Genomic DNA, 18,021 nt, shown 5'->3' with positions numbered 1-18,021 from the left:
ACCTCTCGTTAACTCTGCTCTCCCTGATTGATCTAACCTCATCTATTCTGCTGCTTGCGCTCTTGCTTGCTTATACATACACACCTGCCAATAAGGCTTCTGCTTAAATAGCCTGAAACAAACTTGTGTGCACCTATATAATAAACATAACTACAACGGCTGCCTCCACAGAACCAGACTACTAGTTAAATACAGTTTTCTTACAATAGTGATATTGTGTAATATAGGGCAACACTTACTGTTTCCAGTCCATTTTTATATTATTTTAAAAATATAGATTGGCTTAAAAGGCAGGGCGGGAGGAGGACTTGGATCCGTTCTAGACACCACCTAAAATTATCCCGCTTTTTCACACTTGCTGTCTGGTCACCCTAAGTGTGGCACAGATTTGGCACCCCCCCATTCAGGCTGTCGGTGGAGCTCCTGGGCAGCCCCCTGGGGCAGCCCCGGGCAGGGGAAGGCGGCCGCCCTGCCAGCCCTCTCCTGGGGGCAAATGCCCCCTTGGTGCCAAACTGCCCCAGCGCGGGGACGGGAGCCCGGGGCATGAGAGATCCGCGGCCCGGATCACGTCGGGCCCGATCCTGCCCTCGCCGGGGGCCATGGGAACAGGATTGGTCCGTCCCCCCCCGCCCGGGCATCCAGCCCCGGCCTCACAGCCCGCGCGGCCCCCTCGGCGGGGCACGGCCCGTGCGCCCGGAGCCTGGAGCGCGGGGAGCCGCCTGGCTCCGCCCCGCCGGTGCCCGGCCCCTTCCAGCTGCGCTCCCCGCCCTCCGGCCTGCGCGCCCTGGGCGCGGCGCCGCTGCGCACTGGGCTGGGGCCGGGGGCCGGACGACGGGCGGGGGCCGGAGCTGTCAGCGAGCCGGTGAGTCGGAGCCGCCCGGGGATCCAGCCCCGCACCCCGGGGGTGCGTGCGGCTGCCTGGGCGCGGGGAGGAGGCGCCCGGGCGGGGGTGTCCGGGATCCACGGGTGCCCAGCGGGAGCCCACGCGTCCCCGGAGCCCTCCCCCCACGGGCGCTGCTGGCGGAGGGGGGGTCGCTTCCCCTTCCCCTTCCACTTCCACCCTCCCCGCCGGTGGCAGCAGCCGGCCAGCGCAACCTTGTTCCATCTGCCTGGGCTTGTGCCCCGCCCGGAGTGTCAGCTCCAGGCTCCGGGGCTGGGTTTGCGCCCTTGGCGGTGCGGGGCTGGGCTCCAGGACTTAGGCAGGGCCCCAGGGGCATTGGCCGCTGAAGTGGGGGTTGGTTTGGGCCCCTCCCGCGTTAAACCTGCCGGGCTTTGCCGTGACGCCGCGGAGCACGAGTGGGTTCAGCGCAGCGCCCCCAGGGGCCGGGGGTTCGCGCCCCTGGCAGCCAGCCCGGGTTAGCTGGAGCATCCCAGGGAGCTGTGACCCAGCGGGATTTCACAGCAGGTGCCTGGCACAACACAGGCAAGGGGCGAGCGGCAGAGTGGGGCTGGTGGCTAGTGCATTGGCCTAGGGGCTAGCGAACGTGCTGGCTGCCAGGGCTAGGCCAGAATCACTCGCCCGACATCCTCCTAGGTTTGGAGTAACTGTGGGTCCTGGGTGCTGAGGGCTTGGTGCATCATAGCACGCGAACCTCGTCCACCTCTCCCTCGCCATGCTGCAGCTCCCAGGCAGATGGTGCTAAGAGCAGCGGCCAGTCCCCTGCGGGTGGGCAGAGAGGAGACCTTGGGAGACCAACCTCAGCCCTGGCCTGCCTCTGGTCCTTGCCTCGCTCCACTCCCTTCCTGGCAATCTCACGGCCACGGGCGCGGGAGCCTTCTCTGCATCTTCTGCTGTCTGCAGCAGCCTCTGTTGGTCTCTCCACCCCGTTCCCCAAGGAAAGAGTCTTCTCTGGGGAGTGCTGGAGCCAGCCCCCTTGGGTCATTTACACGCAGCTGGGAAAAGGCCCTGGGCATATGTTAGGGTGACCAGATGAGAGGAAGGAAATATCGGGACACATTGGGGGTGGGGTCTGCCAGCGGAGCAAAAAAAAAAAGTCAAGTGCTGCCGGCGGAGCGAAATATCGGGACAAACACCGAAACATCGGGACGTCTGGGCAACCTAGGATACATAGCGTAGGGCACAAGCCTGCCCGGAGGGCGGGGGGGACTGGATGCTCCAATCGTTCCTTTCTAGTGCTAGTTTCTTCATCTTGCTGTCTGAGCAAGAGACAGACTTGGCACCCGACGGCCCAGGGAAGCCCCACTGACTTTGAGGGAGCTGAGTCGCTGGCTAGCATGTGGCCCTGTGTTGTGGGGCCTGGCACGAGGCGGTAGAAATCGGAGCTGTTTGCAGAGTAGGGCCTGGAGTTCAAATCCTCCTCCTGTCTGGGGGTCGGGCTGCTGGCTGAGGCCTGTTTCAGGGAGCCAGGTTTTGCCTGGGGGGGCAGGCTGCGCCCACAGTAGGTATGGGGCGGTGGGCCAGCATCTGACCTCGCTCACACAGACGGCAAAGTGACTTTGCAGGAGCGACTCCCTGATGTCAGCGAGTTCAGGATCCGGCCCGACGTCCCAGATGCTCCTGGGCAGCCTAGCGAATGGGGGGGAGGGGGGATGGAGGTAGCAGACGCAGCACCTCTCTTGGTGGGTTTGCTCACCCCTCAGAATGGACTGTGGGCCCTGATTTCACACCTTGCAGTCCCTTCTCCCCAGCGCTCGCCATTTGGGGCTGCCTCATGCCCTCTGGCCACCGGCTCGGGGTGAAAGAGTCGCTTCTCTGCACGGCACTCGCCTGCTTTGGGGAAACACAAGAATTAAAAACAACAGAACAAAACAACCCGGGGATAAGGGCTTTAGCAGCTCAGCCACGGCAGGCTCCTGCATCCAATTCGTTTCATGACAACCGGCCGTCCCCTCCTCCTGTGCAGGGATTATTCCTGCTGGAGAGCATTAGAAGCATTGGAGTAAATCCGGGGCGAGCTGCCAGGGAGGGCTGACATTTCCGAGATGCAGGGAGTTGGAGGCCGGTGGTTTTTCTGGTTGCTAGGGGGAAATGCACAGACTTTAGCTGGGAGCCAGATGGCAAAAGAGGAACGGAAAGAGCGGGAGGGCGCCAGGACCTGACTCTTGCTCACCCCAGGGATACGCCCCTGGCACACCGCTGACTGCAGAGGAGTCACTCTGGATTGACAACAGGGTGTGTGAGGTCTGAGTCGGGCCCGGTTCTCTGGAGACGCAACTTTAATGGGTTCTGCCCTTTATCGCTTGGGGAGACGGGGCCTCCGCCAGCGCCTGCAAGTAACTTTGGAGGAAGTTGGGGTTGGAACGTGGCAGCTGGGGGGTCAGCACTCACCAGCAGGGGGCAGGATTCCTGTTCCTCTGCTCCAGCCACAGGGCTGTTCCACGCCCTGAGCTTGCGCTCCCCTGCTTATGTCCGTCACCCCAACTCGGGGCTTGGCTGGGAGAAGACCCCTCCCCCCCAGACTGGATATGCTTATGGAACCAGTCTGAACCTCTGAGGGTCTCTCAGTGCCCCAGGGACCCCCCCGCGCAGCCCCCACGCAGCCCCCCTTGCCAGCACAGCCTGGAGTCACCCTGCACCCCTGGGTGGGTCAGCAGCCGCCGGGGTTGAACCGGAGCCCTCTGGCTCTTAAGGCCAAGCACGCTCTGGTATCCAAGGCTGTAGCAACCTCTGTGTGCTCCCTTGCAATTGGGTGACAGCCTCAGTTTCCCTCCTTGCATGGCCCACTCGCGGGGTAGGCTCACCCCGTAGTCCTGGCTTCCTGGGCAGCCTCTCGCCAGCCGGCAGCTGAAGGCTCCTGCTCTCGGTGGTTCCTTAGCGTCTCTGTCGGCTGCCTGGCACCCCCTCATGCCAGCTGCTCTTTGCCCACTGGTCCAGTCCCCAGGCTAAGCTCCTTACGGCAGCGCTCCTCTCTGACTCACCCGCAGCGACCCCGCCGTGCTTCCTGCATGGGACCCACCCAGCCTGGTTCTCCCCAGCCGGGTCTAATCCTCAGCTGCCTGCATCCCCCCAGGTGCCACAGAACTGGCTGGGCTCCCCGTAACCCCGTCGCTGCCAGTGTGGGGTTCAGACTCCCTCTTGCAGGAGCCCAGCCCCCACTAGAGGGGGACCGAGTGCTGCCCGGAGTGGGGGTGGGTCCCGCTGAAGGGGGGTGGGGGGAATCAAGCATCCTGCTCTCCCTGGCCGAAGAATCTGCTCCCCGTATTAACCCTTTGCTTGTCTGCTGCACTTTCAGCTCTGGCGCCTCAAGGCGCTTTTCAGGCAGCGTTGAATTTTGTCCCCCTGGGGTAGGGGAGCGTTAGCCTCGTTTCCCAGGGGGAGGGACCAAGGCCCGGGGAGGTGAAGGGACTTGCCCGTGGGCACATGACGACTCTGGGGCGGTGCTGGGGATAGAACCCAGGAGTCCTGCGTCCCCAGCTCTGGGCGTCAGCGCCAAGGGCAGGGTAAGGGGACGGTCCGTGTGCACATGCTTTGAGATTTCCTGTTTGCTGGGTGGATCCAGGCTGGCCCTAGCTGGCTGCTGGAGGTTTTCGCTGCGGGTGCGTGCTGGGGGGGGGGGGGGGAGGGGGACGGAGGCAGAGCTCTTTGATCACAGAGGCCCAGGGCCTCTCCGGGTGAGCGAGGGATCCCATGACATCCCCGGCAGGAAGGAGACAGTGCCCTGTGCTGGGACAATGCAGCAGAGCGATTGAACAGCCTCCTCTGGGCCCCCCCGGCTCAGGACACATGGGAACGAATTGCCCCCAGAGTGGAGGAAGGACCCCGCCCCAATAGAGCTGGGAACCCACCGCCCCTCCAGCCACGTGTGTGTCTGGGGGTCTCTGATGGAGGGAGGGCCGCCCCTGGGCTGGTTGCACGGCATCCTTGCTCATAACCTCCCCGCTCGCCGTCTCCCCCCAGAGGATGTCGGAGGAACTGCCCTTGCACATCAACCTCCGGGAGCCGCGATGGGACCAGAGCACTTTCCAGGGGCGAGCCAAGCACTTCTTCATGGTGACCGACCCCCGCAACCTCCTGCTGTCTGCGGCGACGCTGGAAGACGCCCGGAGGGTGGTTGAGAATTACAGGTTGGCTGTGAAGTCTGGACTGAGTTTCCCCTCCCGTGGTTGGGGAGCGGTGGGGGGTGCGGGGAGGACACATTATCTGAGGGAGGCTCTGCAATCCAGCTGCTATGCCATGGTGACCCCCTAGTGGTGGGGTTGGGGGCGACGCCCTGAATGCAGCGGGGCCGGGAGCTGGTCTGTGCCATTGGCTCAAGCAAGCTGTCCTGGCTCCCTCCCGGGAAGGGGGCGACGAGGCGGGTGTCCCCTCTGCAGGGTTGGGCAGTAGCTGGCAGGAGAGGAGGGGGATCTTCTGCTGCCTGAGCCAGAGCGCAGTGGCGTGAAGGGGCACAGGTGGCTTTGGGGGTTTAAGGCCAGAGGGAGGCTTGGCACGGCAGAGGGTGGGAGGGAATCCCAGCGGCAGCCTGTGGAGCTGGCACCGTGGGGAGGGGAGATGCAGGAGGACGCCAGGTGGCACCAGCCTTCTCCCCAAGGGAAGAAGTAACCTGTGGTGGCAGGGGGAGCCGGGCATCCAGAGCAGAGACCCCCACCAAGGAGCCCACGGTGGGGCTTTCGCTCCGGCTCGGCCAGGGGTGCTGGCTGGAGCCGCCAGCTCTTTCCCGGCTGCTGAGGCTCCCAGTAAGGAGCACACGGGAGCAGCGGGTTGGGGGTGATCTGCCCTGGAAGTGAGGGCAGGCGGCACACAGGGTGGGGGGGAGGCGCCCCGGTGCGAACGGGGGAGTCATGGCTCCCTCTGCCTGGCACCACCCGCAGGTCGGGGACGGTATCACCGGACCTGACGGAGGACCAGCTCTGGCGGGCAAAATACATCTACGACTCGGCCTTCCACCCCGACACCGGGGAGAAGATGATCCTGATCGGGCGCATGTCGGCCCAGGTGCCCATGAACATGACCATCACCGGCTGCATGCTCACCTTCTACAGGCACGTGAGCCCTGCGGGGCGGGGACCCCCCCCGTGCCCTTCAGTGCCCCCTGCTGGCTGGGACGGGGACCCCCCACCCTGTGCCCTGCAGCGCCCCCTGCTGGCCGGGGCAGGGACCCCCACCCTGTGCCCTTCAGCGCCCCCTGCTGACCCGGGGCGGGGCCCCCCACCCTGTGCCCTTCAGCGCCCCCTGCTGACCCGGGGCGGGGACCCCCACCCTGTGCCCTTCAGCGCCCCCTGCTGGCCCGGGGCGGGGACCCCCACCCTGTGCCCTTCAGCGCCCCCTGCTGGCCCGGGGCAGGGGCCTTCCTGACCTCTCCAGAACCCTCTGCTGGCCCAGGGTGGGAACCTTCCTGACCTCTCCACCACCCCCTGCTGACCCGGGGCGGGGACCCCCACCCTGTGCCCTTCAGCACCCCCTGCTGACCCGGGGCAGGGACCTTCCTGACCTTTCCACCACCCCGTGCTGGCCCGGGGCAGGGAGCCCTTCCCCATGCCCTCCAGCGCCCCCGGCCGGCCTTAAGCCTGTGGCAGCAGCGCAGCCTGATCAGGGGCAGCGCATCACCACACCTGTTGCACTTTGGACCACACCAGCCCTGGTGGAGGATGGGCAGTGACCCTTGGTAGGGTGCCACCAGGTTAACATTCCCGGTAGGTTCCCTGGGGCACAGTGCTGCAGCGAAGGGCAGGGGACTCTGCTAGGCACAAGCCCTGGGGTAGGGGTCTGAGGCGTGAGCGACGAGCAAGGGGTCAGGCGGGGGAGAATCCCAGGCGGAGGGGTCCATGGTGTGGGTGGGGAGGGCTGATCCGCGCTAACTCCACCAGCCACACTTCCTGTCTCCCGTCCGCTCGGGACCTCGCCTCTCCCTCCTCCGACGTGCTCCTCCCTCCTCCCCCCAGGACGACCCCCGCGGTGTTATTCTGGCAGTGGGTGAACCAGTCGTTCAACGCGATTGTGAACTACACTAACCGGAGCGGAGACGCCCCCATCACGGTCGGGTAAGGGAGCGGCAGAGCCGGAGCCGCACAGTACGGGGCACTGATGCCACAGGGCAGGGCCGGTGCCTTCCCCCTGGCACTGCCGTGTGCTGCGCGAAGGCGGCTGCTTTAAGAACAGCCTCGGCCTGTAGCTTGAGCTGCCTTCACCCTGGCTGCCTGCCCGGGCCGGTCGGGCTGGAAGGCAGCGCTGCGGGCTCCCTGCTGGGGTGATGGGCTGGTCCCCGGCTACACAGAACCGGGGCAGGCCACCGGGGGGCGCCCTCCATGCCTGGAGGGAAAGGCTCACCGCGGGACAGGCAGCCTGGCAGGACAAGGCCCCGTCCTGCTGCCCTGTGCCCAGGCTGCCCAGCGAGTTCCCGGCCTCACTGGACTTGCCTGCTTCCTTTGCAGCCAGCTGGGGACGGCCTACGTCAGCGCCACCACCGGGGCGGTCGTGACGGCGCTGGGACTCAAATCTCTCACCAAGGTAGGGGGCCCAGCCCCGCTTCGGGTCGGAGCACGCCTGGCCCGGGGTCCAGGGAGAGGGGCCGCCCGGGCCCTACGCTGCAGGACTCGTACTCTGGCAGGCAGCAGGGACAGACAGTGGGTCCCGGCCGCTCTGCATCCACGCCCGGCCCCCCAGGAGCGACCCAGGGGCTCTCCTAGCCCTGGGAGGAGCTCTGGGGTTGGAGGATGGGGTTTTGCTTGGGGAAAGCCCAAGCATGTTGCTCTCACCCGTCCCCCTGCGTCGGGTGTTTAATGCCCCATGTCGTGTGTCTGCCCCAGCTGACCCAGCGCCGTAGGCAGACAATAACAGACCCGATTCTGATCTCCTGCTGGGTGTAAGTCCACAAGCCTCCCCAGAGTTGTGCCCCGCAGGGTTAGGGAGAGCAGGGCTGACGGCTCTAAGACGAGCCCCGGGATCCAACTGGAATCCACTGGAGAATGGAGCAGCTGCTTCCAACCCCCCTCGGGGCCCCAGCCAAGATCAGGGCGCCAGGTGCTGCACTGATCGACACACAGTGACAGATCGCCCCTGCCCTGACACGCTAGGAGTCTAACCACACAAGACAGAGGTAGGACAAGTCGTTATTCCTGCTTTGCAGATGGGGAAATGAGGCCTAGAGAGATGAAATGACCGGCCCAGGCAGAGCCAGGAATGGAACGGAGCCTTGTGCTCTAACCACTAGACTGTTCTTCCTTCTACCCTCCTGTAGTCTCATTCCCGGGCGTGTGATTCTCCCTTCTCTCCCTCTGCAGCATTTACCATCGATTATTGGCCGCTACGTGCCTTTTGCTGCCGTGGCAGCTGCTAACTGCATCAACATTCCTTTAATGCGGCAGAGGTAAGCGGCCTTCACCCTAACAGAGCAGCTCTGCAAACGGGGGAAATAGATGCTGTTGAAGGACATGGCTCCGTCTAGCCGGGTACCTTGCTTCGGGCAGTAACCACAATCTGATGCTGTGGGGGGGCGAGACCCTCCTCATACTGCACTGGGTCAGCAGTGCAGTGCTGTGACAGGTGGAATTCCTTCCTGACCCCCGCAGCTGGTCAGCACATGCCTTGAAGCATGAGATTCATTTTAGTTTATAGAACTGCAATGATGGTCATTTCCCAGAGATTAGCCATGGTCTGAAAGCCTCTCGCCAACCACAGACCCAGTATGGCACAGGCGGCGTCATGGTGAGCCTCATGCCAGTTTGAACCTCACGCCTGCCATGGCGGAATTCAGTCCTTGGACACTCTGCTGAGAGCGCTAACGAGGGAGCTGACCCCTAGGAGCTGGGCTGAGAACCCCCTCACCCATTCACACGGTTTGCAGACACAGCCCGTGGAGGGCAATGGCTCTGTGCCCCGTTACCCAGCCCTCTGCCCCAGGCAGGCTCCCTAACTGTAGTCCATCTGTGTCCTGGCGCGCAGGTAGCGGTAAGGGACCCCGCTCTGTCTCTTTCGCAGGGAGCTGAAGTTTGGGATCCCCGTCACGGATGAGGACGGGAACCGGCTGGGGGAGTCGAGGGCAGCGGCCCAGCAAGCCATTGCTCAGGTGGTGGTGTCCCGGATCGGCATGGCTGCCCCCGCCATGGGTGAGTCACTTCCCTGGCAGATCTGCACTGCGCGTGGGCCGGATCCGGGGCCCCCCCTGTGCTCGGGCACCACAAACTCCTGCCTCGCTTCCTGCCAGCGACGCCCATTGCAGTTAGCGGCGCCTGTTAATTTCCTTCTCCTTCGCCCCTCCTAGCCATCCCTCCTGTGATCATGAACGCCCTGGAGAAGAGAGCCTTCCTGAAGGTAAGTCCCCGGCACGGGGCCACCGGGGCTTTCCCTGCCCAGCCACACCCCAGCAGCCTCTCCATGGGGCTGGATGACACCCCGTCTACGTGGCTTGGGGGGTCCCCTCTCATTACGGCTGGCGCCTGTGTGCACACAGGGCATCATTTCTCCATGTGCCCTGGGGTTCATGGGAGCGCCCCGAGATCTGCCCACCTCCCTGGGAGGATCAGGATTCCAGCCCGCCCCTGCCGGTGCAGTGGGGCAGGAGGGTTAATGTCGGTCCGGCTGATGGGGACGGTATAAAGCTCCTCTGAGGATATGGCTGCACTGCATTGTAAACCCAGGGCTGGGGGACCTGGCTTGTCCACTTGGTGTTTTCAAACCCGGGCTTAAGGATCCACATTGCATTGTAATCCTGGGCTTACAACTGCTGGGCCTGGCTCTCCCAGCCGTGCTACTGCATCCACAGAGATGTGGCTTGAGCTGCGTCCACACTGCACACTGACAGGGCTTGGACCTGAGTGGCTTTTACCCACACTCCCAGCGGGGTTCTAGGACCCGGGCCCTGAGCGCTCGCTGACCCGAATCAGGCTGATTTGTGTGTGGACGGAAAGGGCTCAAACCTGAGTCAGAGTCGGGGCGCGGTGTAGACAGACCCTTAAGTGTGAGATTGAGCGGAGACAGGAGATGGACCGTGGCTCTGGGGAGAAGTGGCAGACCCCGGTCCTACCTGCCAGCTGTGTGCAGGGCCGAGCCCCGTGTGTGCACAGAGATCCGGGGATTGTCACGGTCTGGACCGGGTTCCGACAGTGATCGTCTCCTGGCCCCCCCGCCCCGTTCGTGGTGGGGCACCAACCCCCGGGCAACTCCCGCCAGTGCCGCTGGGGAGAGGTAACCCTAGGAAGGACCTTTAGCGCCTTTCCGAGCCAGCTGGGAACCGGGAAAGGAGCAGGCAGCTCTGCGTGGATCACCCGCTAGTGCCCCGCAGTGTATAGTGCCGACCCCTCTGACCTGTCCCCTTGGCCTTGATGTATAAGAGACCCCCCCCAATATAACCCTCTTGCTAATCCAAAGCCCCCTTGTCTTTCCGTGTAGCGATACCCCTGGCTGAACGCTCCCTTGCAGGTCGGACTGGTGGGGTTCTGGTAAGTGATGGCTGCAAATCGGGGAAACTCGCCCAGCCCAGCTGAAGGGAAGAGGCCACTCGGGGGCAACTTTCCCCAGGGTTCACTAGCCTGGTCTCGGCGTTGGAAGCACCATTTGCTTCAAACCGGGTGGGATCAAACTGGAACCACTGTGAGCCTTCGAAGTGAAGCCAGCCCCTTCGGAGGCTCCTTCCCCACCCACTCCCCGTCGTCGTTCATTTTGCAGTTAAATTCATGGCCAGGAAATTCAGACCAAGTCAGTGGTCAGACTGCTGCTTTCAGGGCCACCCGGGGGGTGGATGGGGGCAAAGTGGGGCAATTTGCCCCGGGCCCTGCAGGGGCCCCCACAAAAATATAGTAATTCTATAGTATTGCATCTTTTTTAATGGAAGCGGCCCCCAAAATTGCTTTGCCCCAGGCCCCCTGAATCCTCTGGGCGGCCCTGGCTGTGTTGCCTGATGTGTACACACCCTGCGGAACTCCCTGCTGCAGGATGTTGTCAGGCATGAGGCTTCCTAGGTCGGGCCAGAAGCAGGAGTGCCAAGAGACCCTGATTGTATTTCCCACCCTCCTGGCAGCAGGAAGGGATAAAACTCACCGGAGTGTGTGTGTCTGGTGAGGTTTCCAGCTCAGCGGAGCAGAGACAAGGGGTCTGGATAGTTCAGATCAGCAGCCAACTGCCCTGTTAGAGTAATTTGGGGAGGGGAAGGGAAGCTGGCTGGGAGGTTCATCTGGGGAAGGCAGAGGAAGATGAATGGAATTTCCTTTGGGGCAGTGTCTCTCTCTGTCTCATCCAGCCCTAATTACTGGGGGTCCGTTGGCATCTTGCTTTTGTTGGGGTGTTTATCCTCGAGACACCCCAGGCAGGAGGTGTAACAGCCCCGCCTTACAGATGGACTCTGAGTACCAGCCTGGAGCCCTGACCACTGGTCCGTCCTGCCTCCCTGCAGCGGGCGTGTTTGGGCAGGGGGGGCTTCCTGGCCCTCATGCCAGTGCTTCCCCAGTCCTAGCCTCTCGTTCCATGGGATGCTGCTTCGTTCCCGCCGTTCTCGGCCTTTGCAGCAATCCCTGGGTGGAGGCGTTAGAAATCAGCTCTGCTCTCGGTGTCTCTCCTTTTGCAGCTTGGTGTTCGCGACCCCGCTGTGCTGCGCGCTCTTCCCACAGAAAAGGTAGGGGTTGGCCGGTCTTTGCCGGGCCCTCTGTGCGCCTGGGCCCAGCTGTGAGCGATGTCCCACACGGCCTAGGAGTTGGGGTGGGGGTTTGTGTGTGTACGGATGCACCAAGGTGGTTTAAGACAGTGTCTCTCAACCTTTCCAGACGACTGTCCCCCTTTCGGGGTCTGATTTGTCTTGTGTTCTCCAAGTTTCCCCTCACTTAAAAACGACTTGCTTCCAAAATCAGACCTAAAAACCCAAAAGTGGCCCCACACACCATTACTGACAAATGGCCGACTGTCTCCTTTTTACCATATAATTATCAAATAAACCGATTGGAATGTAAATATTGTACTTACATTTCAGCGTAGGAGAAACAAGTCATGGTCTGGATGAAATTTTAGTTCGTACTGACTTCGCTGGTGCTTTTTCTGTAGCCTGTTGTGAAACCAGGCAAATTGCTGCACCCCCTGGAGGACCTCTGTGTACCCCCAGGGTACTCCTAGAATCATAGAAGATCAGGATTGGAAGGGACCCCCTGCTCAAAGCAAGACCAATCCCCAACTAAATTGTCCCAGGCGTACCCCTGGTTGAGAACCACTGGCTTAAGACATCTTTGCTCCCTCAAGCCCTGGAGACACTTTTGCACCAGTTAGAGAAGCGGGAAGCTGTGATCACTTATTCTTTATGTTCACTGAAGGTAGGACAAGAAGGAACGGGCTTCATCTGCAGCGAGGGAGATTTAGGTTGGATTTTGGGAACATCTCGCTAACCCTAGGGGAGTTAAGCTGTGGGACAGGCTTCCAAGGCGGGTTGTGGGTTGTCACTGGATGATTTAGTTGGGGATTGGTCCCGTTTTGAGCAGGGAGTGGGACTAGATACCTCCTGAGCTCCCTTCCAACCCTGATCGTCCATGACTCTTTAAGAGCAGATTGGACAAACCCCTGTCAGGGCCGGTCTAGGTTTACTTGGTCCTGCCTCAGCGCACAGGGCTTGAGGACCTCTCAGGGTCCCTGTGGTTCTGGATGCACAGCCCCATCCTGCGCTTGACCCAGTTCTTGCTAAGAGAGGCAGAAGGGCATTCTGGGCAGCTGGTCTCTGCAGGGCCGTTAGCACAGGAAACATTTGTGCCACCGTCTTGGATTCTCTTTGCTCTGCTGCTGCCTCTTCTTCTTGATAACCGGCTCAGCCAGCCCCTGGGAGGGCAGAAACGCTCCCACGTGCCGGAGGCGGCCACTCGCGGGCTGCAGCTAGCTTGCGAGCCAGCCCGTAGGCTGAGACTTGCTGTGTAATAGTGCATTTACCGGGAGCTTCTGCGTAACCGAGAGATCCAGTCAAATCCGAATCTGTGTGCAGACTAAAGTCGCTGGGTGAGGATGGATTGACTGGAGCATTCTCCCACCCGTACGGAAGGGGAGACGTCCTGACACCTCTCCAACCGGTAGTCACACGTTCCTTGCCCTCCCTGCCTCCTCTCTGAATGGGTTTGTCTCCCTTCCGCAGCTCGATGCGAGTGAGTCGCCTGGAGCCTGAAGTCCAAGCTCTGGTCCGGGAGAAGAACCCCCACGTGGAGACTGTCTACTTCAACAAAGGGCTTTAAGCCAGGCTCTCCTCCACCCCCCCAGCTGCCGGGAGAAGAGATCAGGGAACGGATCGGAACCCAGGTGTCCGGGGAGAATGTTAAATGTTGAACTAGAATAACGCCTTTGAGCTGCTGCTTTATTTCTGGCTGTCATGTCTCAGTAGGTCCTGTGTGTACGATGTAGGTTCCTTGCACTCAGATGACCCATAGCAATAGGTAGTGATATATGCTGCTGTGGTATAGATTGTCTTTCCTGAACAAAACAGAAACAGGCAGAGCTGATCCTCTCCGGTGGCAGGTCGAGAGCGGCCAGGGCCCCTCAGTAACCCTCCCTCCACTCCACCCTCCTGCTGTGCGTGGTCCCAGAGTGGCTCACATGTCTGGAGAGTAATGCTTCCATGGGATGCGGTTGCAGTCTTTCTAGACACTCGATTGCGATGAGGTGGACTGACTGCTGGGGAAAGCTACGTACTTATACAGCAGAGTCGCTCAGAAAAAGATTGAGGGGGGAAAGAGACGACTATACAAGGGAGCTTGGTGCAGAGATGGACTCCGGAGTGTTTTGGGGTGTCCTGATCTGGGGTTTCTCTGCCTACCAGAGGAGAATTAGCTGCAGTGTCTGAATGCCCGGACCCAGATCTGTAACTCAGCTTTGCACTTGGGCTGATCGCTGCTGTTGGAACCTGGTGTTTGGAACCAGCTTTCACTCGTGTGTGTGTATTTTTGCACGCTCAATGCCTGTGCATGTCCGGGCTCATTCCTAACCGTTGTCTCTGCAGGGACCAGTTCTGAGACCTTGCACATGCAGAATAATGGAATTTCCATGGGGGAGAGTTAAACTGTCCGTGAGGAAATTCCCCTGCCTGTCTGCACAGATCTAACCCGCTGCCCGTTGCATTGCCCCTTTTAAACGCACTCTGGGAGGTGTGAGTAGGGCGACCGGACAGCAAGTGTGAAAAATCAGGAAGGGGTCGGGGGGTAACAGGAGCCTATATAAGAAAAAGACCCAGAAATTGGGACTGTCCCTATAAAATCTGTACATCTGGTCACCCTAGGCGTGAAGGAAAGTCAGGGCCCCCCCGTTTTATTGTGAATATTGACTCAATACACGTACGGTGCAGGGGAAAATGCATCACAATCGTTTTAGGATGCGAAAGACAATCGCTGGGCGCAAGAGATCACTGATCAATAAAGCACAAAAAGAGGAAACCCGCCCCTCTTCTGTGATCGGAAAGAACCAACGCTACAGGGGTAGGGAGACTCTTCCAGTAATCACAGCTCTGTCGCAGCCTGCACCATCGAGCTCAAAATCATCCTCGTTCAGGGCTGATCCTGCCCCGCTGAAATCTGCAGGAGCTGCACCGTTGGCTTCAGTGGGTGCAGGAGCAGGGGTCTGAATGCATCTTTTTAAAACTAGCCTAATCAAGGCAGCTAACGTAGATCTGACGGCTCGGAAATGCCTGAGCTCTAATGGAAAGGGCTGGGGAATGTCACAGCTAAGCACAAGGGGCCCAAGGCTACTCCAGGTCAGCAATTTAATCCGGTTTTCCGCTGCTTTGATCTCCAGAGCAAATGACACATTCTAATCTCCGAAAACCAGCCCGGGAGGGGGGTGTTATTTAATGTCGCCTTTGTTCCAGGCTCAAGTCGCATCCTGGGGCTGCTAGACGCCCTTTGAACAGGTGACGTTTGAAGGGATCGCGTCACACTGCTTTAAGGTCCCTGGGCTTTGTGGCGTGGGTGGGTGTGTAGCTACAGACAGATAAAAATTGGATGTTTTACAACGTCTAAACCGGACAGAAATGTTTCTGTGACATTAATGAAAACGCGTTTAGTCCTGGCCTGGATATAAACCTTCCCCTGCTGTGCTGGGGACTGGCCCTCTGCTCCTGCCAGAAAGGAAACTGAGTAGACTCAAGAGGTGAAACTGACCCCCTGTTTGCCGGCCCAGCTGAGTGAGGGGCACAGAGCAAACAACCCGGCTCTGGGGCAGAAAGGGAATTGGATATTGCAAAGTAGAACTAGCCGGAGCGGGTGTCCCAGTAAGAGCGGCCTTTGATTGTGTCCTGGAGGGAGAATCAGCCCCATCCTACAAGAGACGCAGAGAGAGCTCAGATCTGCTGCGTTCAGATCTGCTGCAGAAGGTGGCTTGTTGCTCCTCCCAGATGCCTGGGGTGATTCTAGTTCCCAAAGGGAAAACAGGACACTGCGCAGGGCTGGCCTGAGGCCCCCTCCCCCCCCCCCCAGGGCTGGCCCGAGTTGTTTGCCCGATCCCTGCCTGCCCCCTGCACGGGCTGGGATTGCTGCTCGCCTGAGTCCTGCCTGCCCCCTGCACAGGGCTGGGGTTGCTGCTCGCCTGAGCCCTGCCTGCCCCCTGCGCAGGGCTGGCATCGCAGCCCCCCCCCATCGCATGTTCCTCTGCACCTCGTTTTTTTGACAAAAGTGGGCATTTGGCCCGTTTGCGCTTGCCAGCTGATCAAGTCGTCCCCTAGAATAGCCCTGACAGAATCAGGCTCAGCGCTTGTCTGTAATTTGCCCAGATTGCACTGGCTGGGAGGGCAGTGATAAGGACCCTCCATCCTCATGCTTCAGGGCACAGAGTGATCAGCAGCTGGAGTCAGGCAGAAACGGTGCACTGTGGGGGTTTCACACTTCCCTCTGAAGTGTGTGGTACAGCAGCGGGCATTGCACGGGGCTAGGTGGGACATCAGATTCCAGGGACGGGCTGACTTTAGTCGTCATGTCCACTGGGGGACAATCCTTTCCAACGGTTTTGAGGGAGGCTGGAGGCAGCTTGGTCCAAGTGGTTTGAGCAGGGCCCTGGGAGTCAGGACTCCTGGGTCCCCGTCTTGGTTTGGCCATCGGTTTGCTGTGTGCCTGTGGGAAAGCCGTTTCCCCCGGCCACACCTCGCTTTTCCCAGGTGAGGGGAATGGGGGCGCGAAGGTCGTCTGGTCTAACCCCCGGCCGAGCAGCAGGAGTTGTTGGGTCTAAATCATCCAAGACAGATGGCTCCAGTCTCCTTTCGAAAACCTCCAGCCAAGGAGCTTCCGTGGCCCCTGATCACTTCAGCCCCACCTAAGGCCACGTCTACGCTACCCGCCGGATCGGCGGGTGGTAATCGATCTAGCGGGGGATCAATCTATCGTCTAGACGCAATAAATGGATTCCCGAATGGACGCCTGTGCTCCACCTCGGCAGGAGGAGTAAGCGAAGGCGACGGGGGAGCCGCGGTGGTCGACTCGCCGCCGTGAGGCGAATAGTGTAGCTGAAGTTTTATAACTTAGATCGATGCCCCCCAAGTGTAGCCCTAAGAGTCACTCGGCTTGAGCACTGGGGGGACAACAATGGAAACTGGGTGTAAACGAAAGAAAATATGAGAAACTCCAAGTTTTGACAGGGCCAAGGAAACAAGGCAAATCCCGGTACTCTTGTCTGTAAAAGTAACTGGGTGTCATTTCTCCTCTGCGCTGGATTCATTTCCAGCAGGGGCCTGCACAGAAATCAGATCTTTGGAAGGGCAGGACGTTTAAAATCAAACAATCCAAGGAGAAAAAAAAAAAAGGGCACCCTGGACGCTCCCAGCAGGGGTGTTATGCAATGCAGCGTTTATATGTAGGTCCTACAAAAAGTGTGTTGTTGCTTTCTGGTGACACAAAGGGGGCCTGTGCTGGCAGCGTGTGGGAATAGGTGCTACAGGATGGATGGACTTCCAGTGGGAGTGAGTTTGGCAAATTCCCTTGTTATGTGCTGTTTGTAACCTCCCTGGTAAGCCAGGTCTGCTCAGAAAGGGCGCGGGCACGTCTCTGAGGCCGGGGCTTAGATAAGGAGACGGCGGCTCTGACGGGCGGCGGCGCTGAAACGAACGCTGTTGCTTTGTAAGGATCTCGGTGCGGTGTGTGGCGCGGCGGGGCTGGGAGAGCCCCGTGAGCAGGAGGAACTGGGGGAGTGGTACACAAAGAGCTTTGGCTCTTGCCTTTGGGGAAGGATTTGGGGGCAGGGGGACGCTGCAGGATGGTGGGTTTGCCCCAACTGCAGGATGTTCTGGTGCTCTCCCGGGGGGGCCCGGCCTCCTGCCGATCAAAGGCACCTGCTTGAGAGCAGAAAGCTTTAACAATCCTTGTGCAATACGGCCCGGGCGCTCAGTGTCTGTGGGCGTCGCCCCTTCCCCAGGGGCAGGGCGCGAGTCGCAGCACAGGGCTACGACCGATCCCTTCCTGCCGCAGGTCCCTTGGTGGAAGGCCTGGCGCTGCGCGTGCTGCTCGCTCGGCTGGTGTCTGTACCCTGAACTCAGACCCCTCTCGGCGGGACACTGAGCCCCTGGCTGACCTCCACTGTCGCTTTAAACAGGGCAATTGTTCCAAAATAAAGGTGATATTTTCTGTCTCTTGCATGTGGCTTTGCTGCTTCGTTGGTGTCCTTGTCCAGTCCAAAATGAGATGGGTATGTTCTGGCTCCTATCTGGCGTTCTTCTCCAGTGCAAATAATGGTGTGACGTCTCCCTCTAGTGGCTGGCCGAAACAGAGGCTGAGAGACCTACTATAGCTGCTAGCAGCGGGAGTGCTCCTTTAGCTCAAGGGGGAGAGTGCTGGGCTTCTGGAGGGTTGCCGTCCCAGACCCCTTTATGCGCGCGGGTTAGTGAGCTAGCTTCTCCCTTGCACGGGGATTTGTCACAGTGGGGACTGAGCTGTGGAACTTGGATACAGATCACAGATTCTTGGACCAGGACGTGGTCGAACAGTGGCCGTGTTCCACCCCAGAAGTGGCTGCAGAGCGACGCAGGCTGTGACGTGCCTTGGGCCGGAAAGCAGCATAGAAACACCAGCTGCTGCTGTTTCTCTCGTTCCCGACTGAGGCTAGCTCCAATCCCAGCGCACCTGCGTTCTTCAGCGGTTAATCCCTTTTCACGCAGCTAAGCTGCCTCAGAGCCCATCTCGCCGCACAGGAGT

At 60.4% G+C, this 18,021-nt stretch overlaps 1 protein-coding gene across 3 annotated transcripts; it reads left to right on the top strand.

Annotated features, from left to right (window-relative positions):
- The first annotated feature begins 721 nt into the window (after window positions 1-721).
- Window positions 722-16,620, top strand: SFXN3 (sideroflexin 3). 3 transcript variants are annotated; one of them, XM_039482160.1, is made up of 11 exons: window positions 722-862; window positions 4,859-5,025; window positions 5,773-5,943; window positions 6,844-6,942; window positions 7,333-7,408; window positions 8,182-8,267; window positions 8,879-9,006; window positions 9,162-9,211; window positions 10,289-10,338; window positions 11,460-11,507; window positions 12,996-16,620. In XM_039482160.1, exons 2-11 carry the CDS (start codon window positions 4,862-4,864, stop codon window positions 13,090-13,092), a joined length of 969 nt encoding a protein of 322 aa, XP_039338094.1. In that variant the 5' UTR covers window positions 722-862; window positions 4,859-4,861; the 3' UTR covers window positions 13,093-16,620. The 3 variants fall into 3 exon arrangements, with proteins under 3 accessions (XP_039338094.1, XP_039338095.1, XP_039338093.1); XM_039482161.1 differs by having other exon boundaries at window positions 722-904; XM_039482159.1 differs by lacking the exon at window positions 722-862 and adding an exon at window positions 3,114-3,234.
- Window positions 16,621-18,021: the final 1,401 nt, after the last annotated feature.

Source organism: Mauremys reevesii, linkage group 7 (assembly GCF_016161935.1).
Source record: "Mauremys reevesii isolate NIE-2019 linkage group 7, ASM1616193v1, whole genome shotgun sequence".
Classification (NCBI taxonomy): domain Eukaryota; kingdom Metazoa; phylum Chordata; order Testudines; family Geoemydidae; genus Mauremys; species Mauremys reevesii.
The sequence above is the reverse complement of the archived record's forward strand: the minus strand, read 5'-3'. Positions and strand labels throughout refer to the sequence as shown.

Coding starts and splice junctions, on each gene's coding strand:
- SFXN3 (XM_039482159.1), top strand. CDS start 3,181: ATGGGTTCTGCCCTTTATCGCTTGGGGAGACGGGGCCTCCGCCAGCGC. Junction 7,409..8,181: donor GACTCAAATCTCTCACCAAG/GTAGGGGGCCCA, acceptor CTCCCTCTGCAG/CATTTACCATCGATTATTGG. Junction 9,007..9,161: donor CATGGCTGCCCCCGCCATGG/GTGAGTCACTTC, acceptor CGCCCCTCCTAG/CCATCCCTCCTGTGATCATG.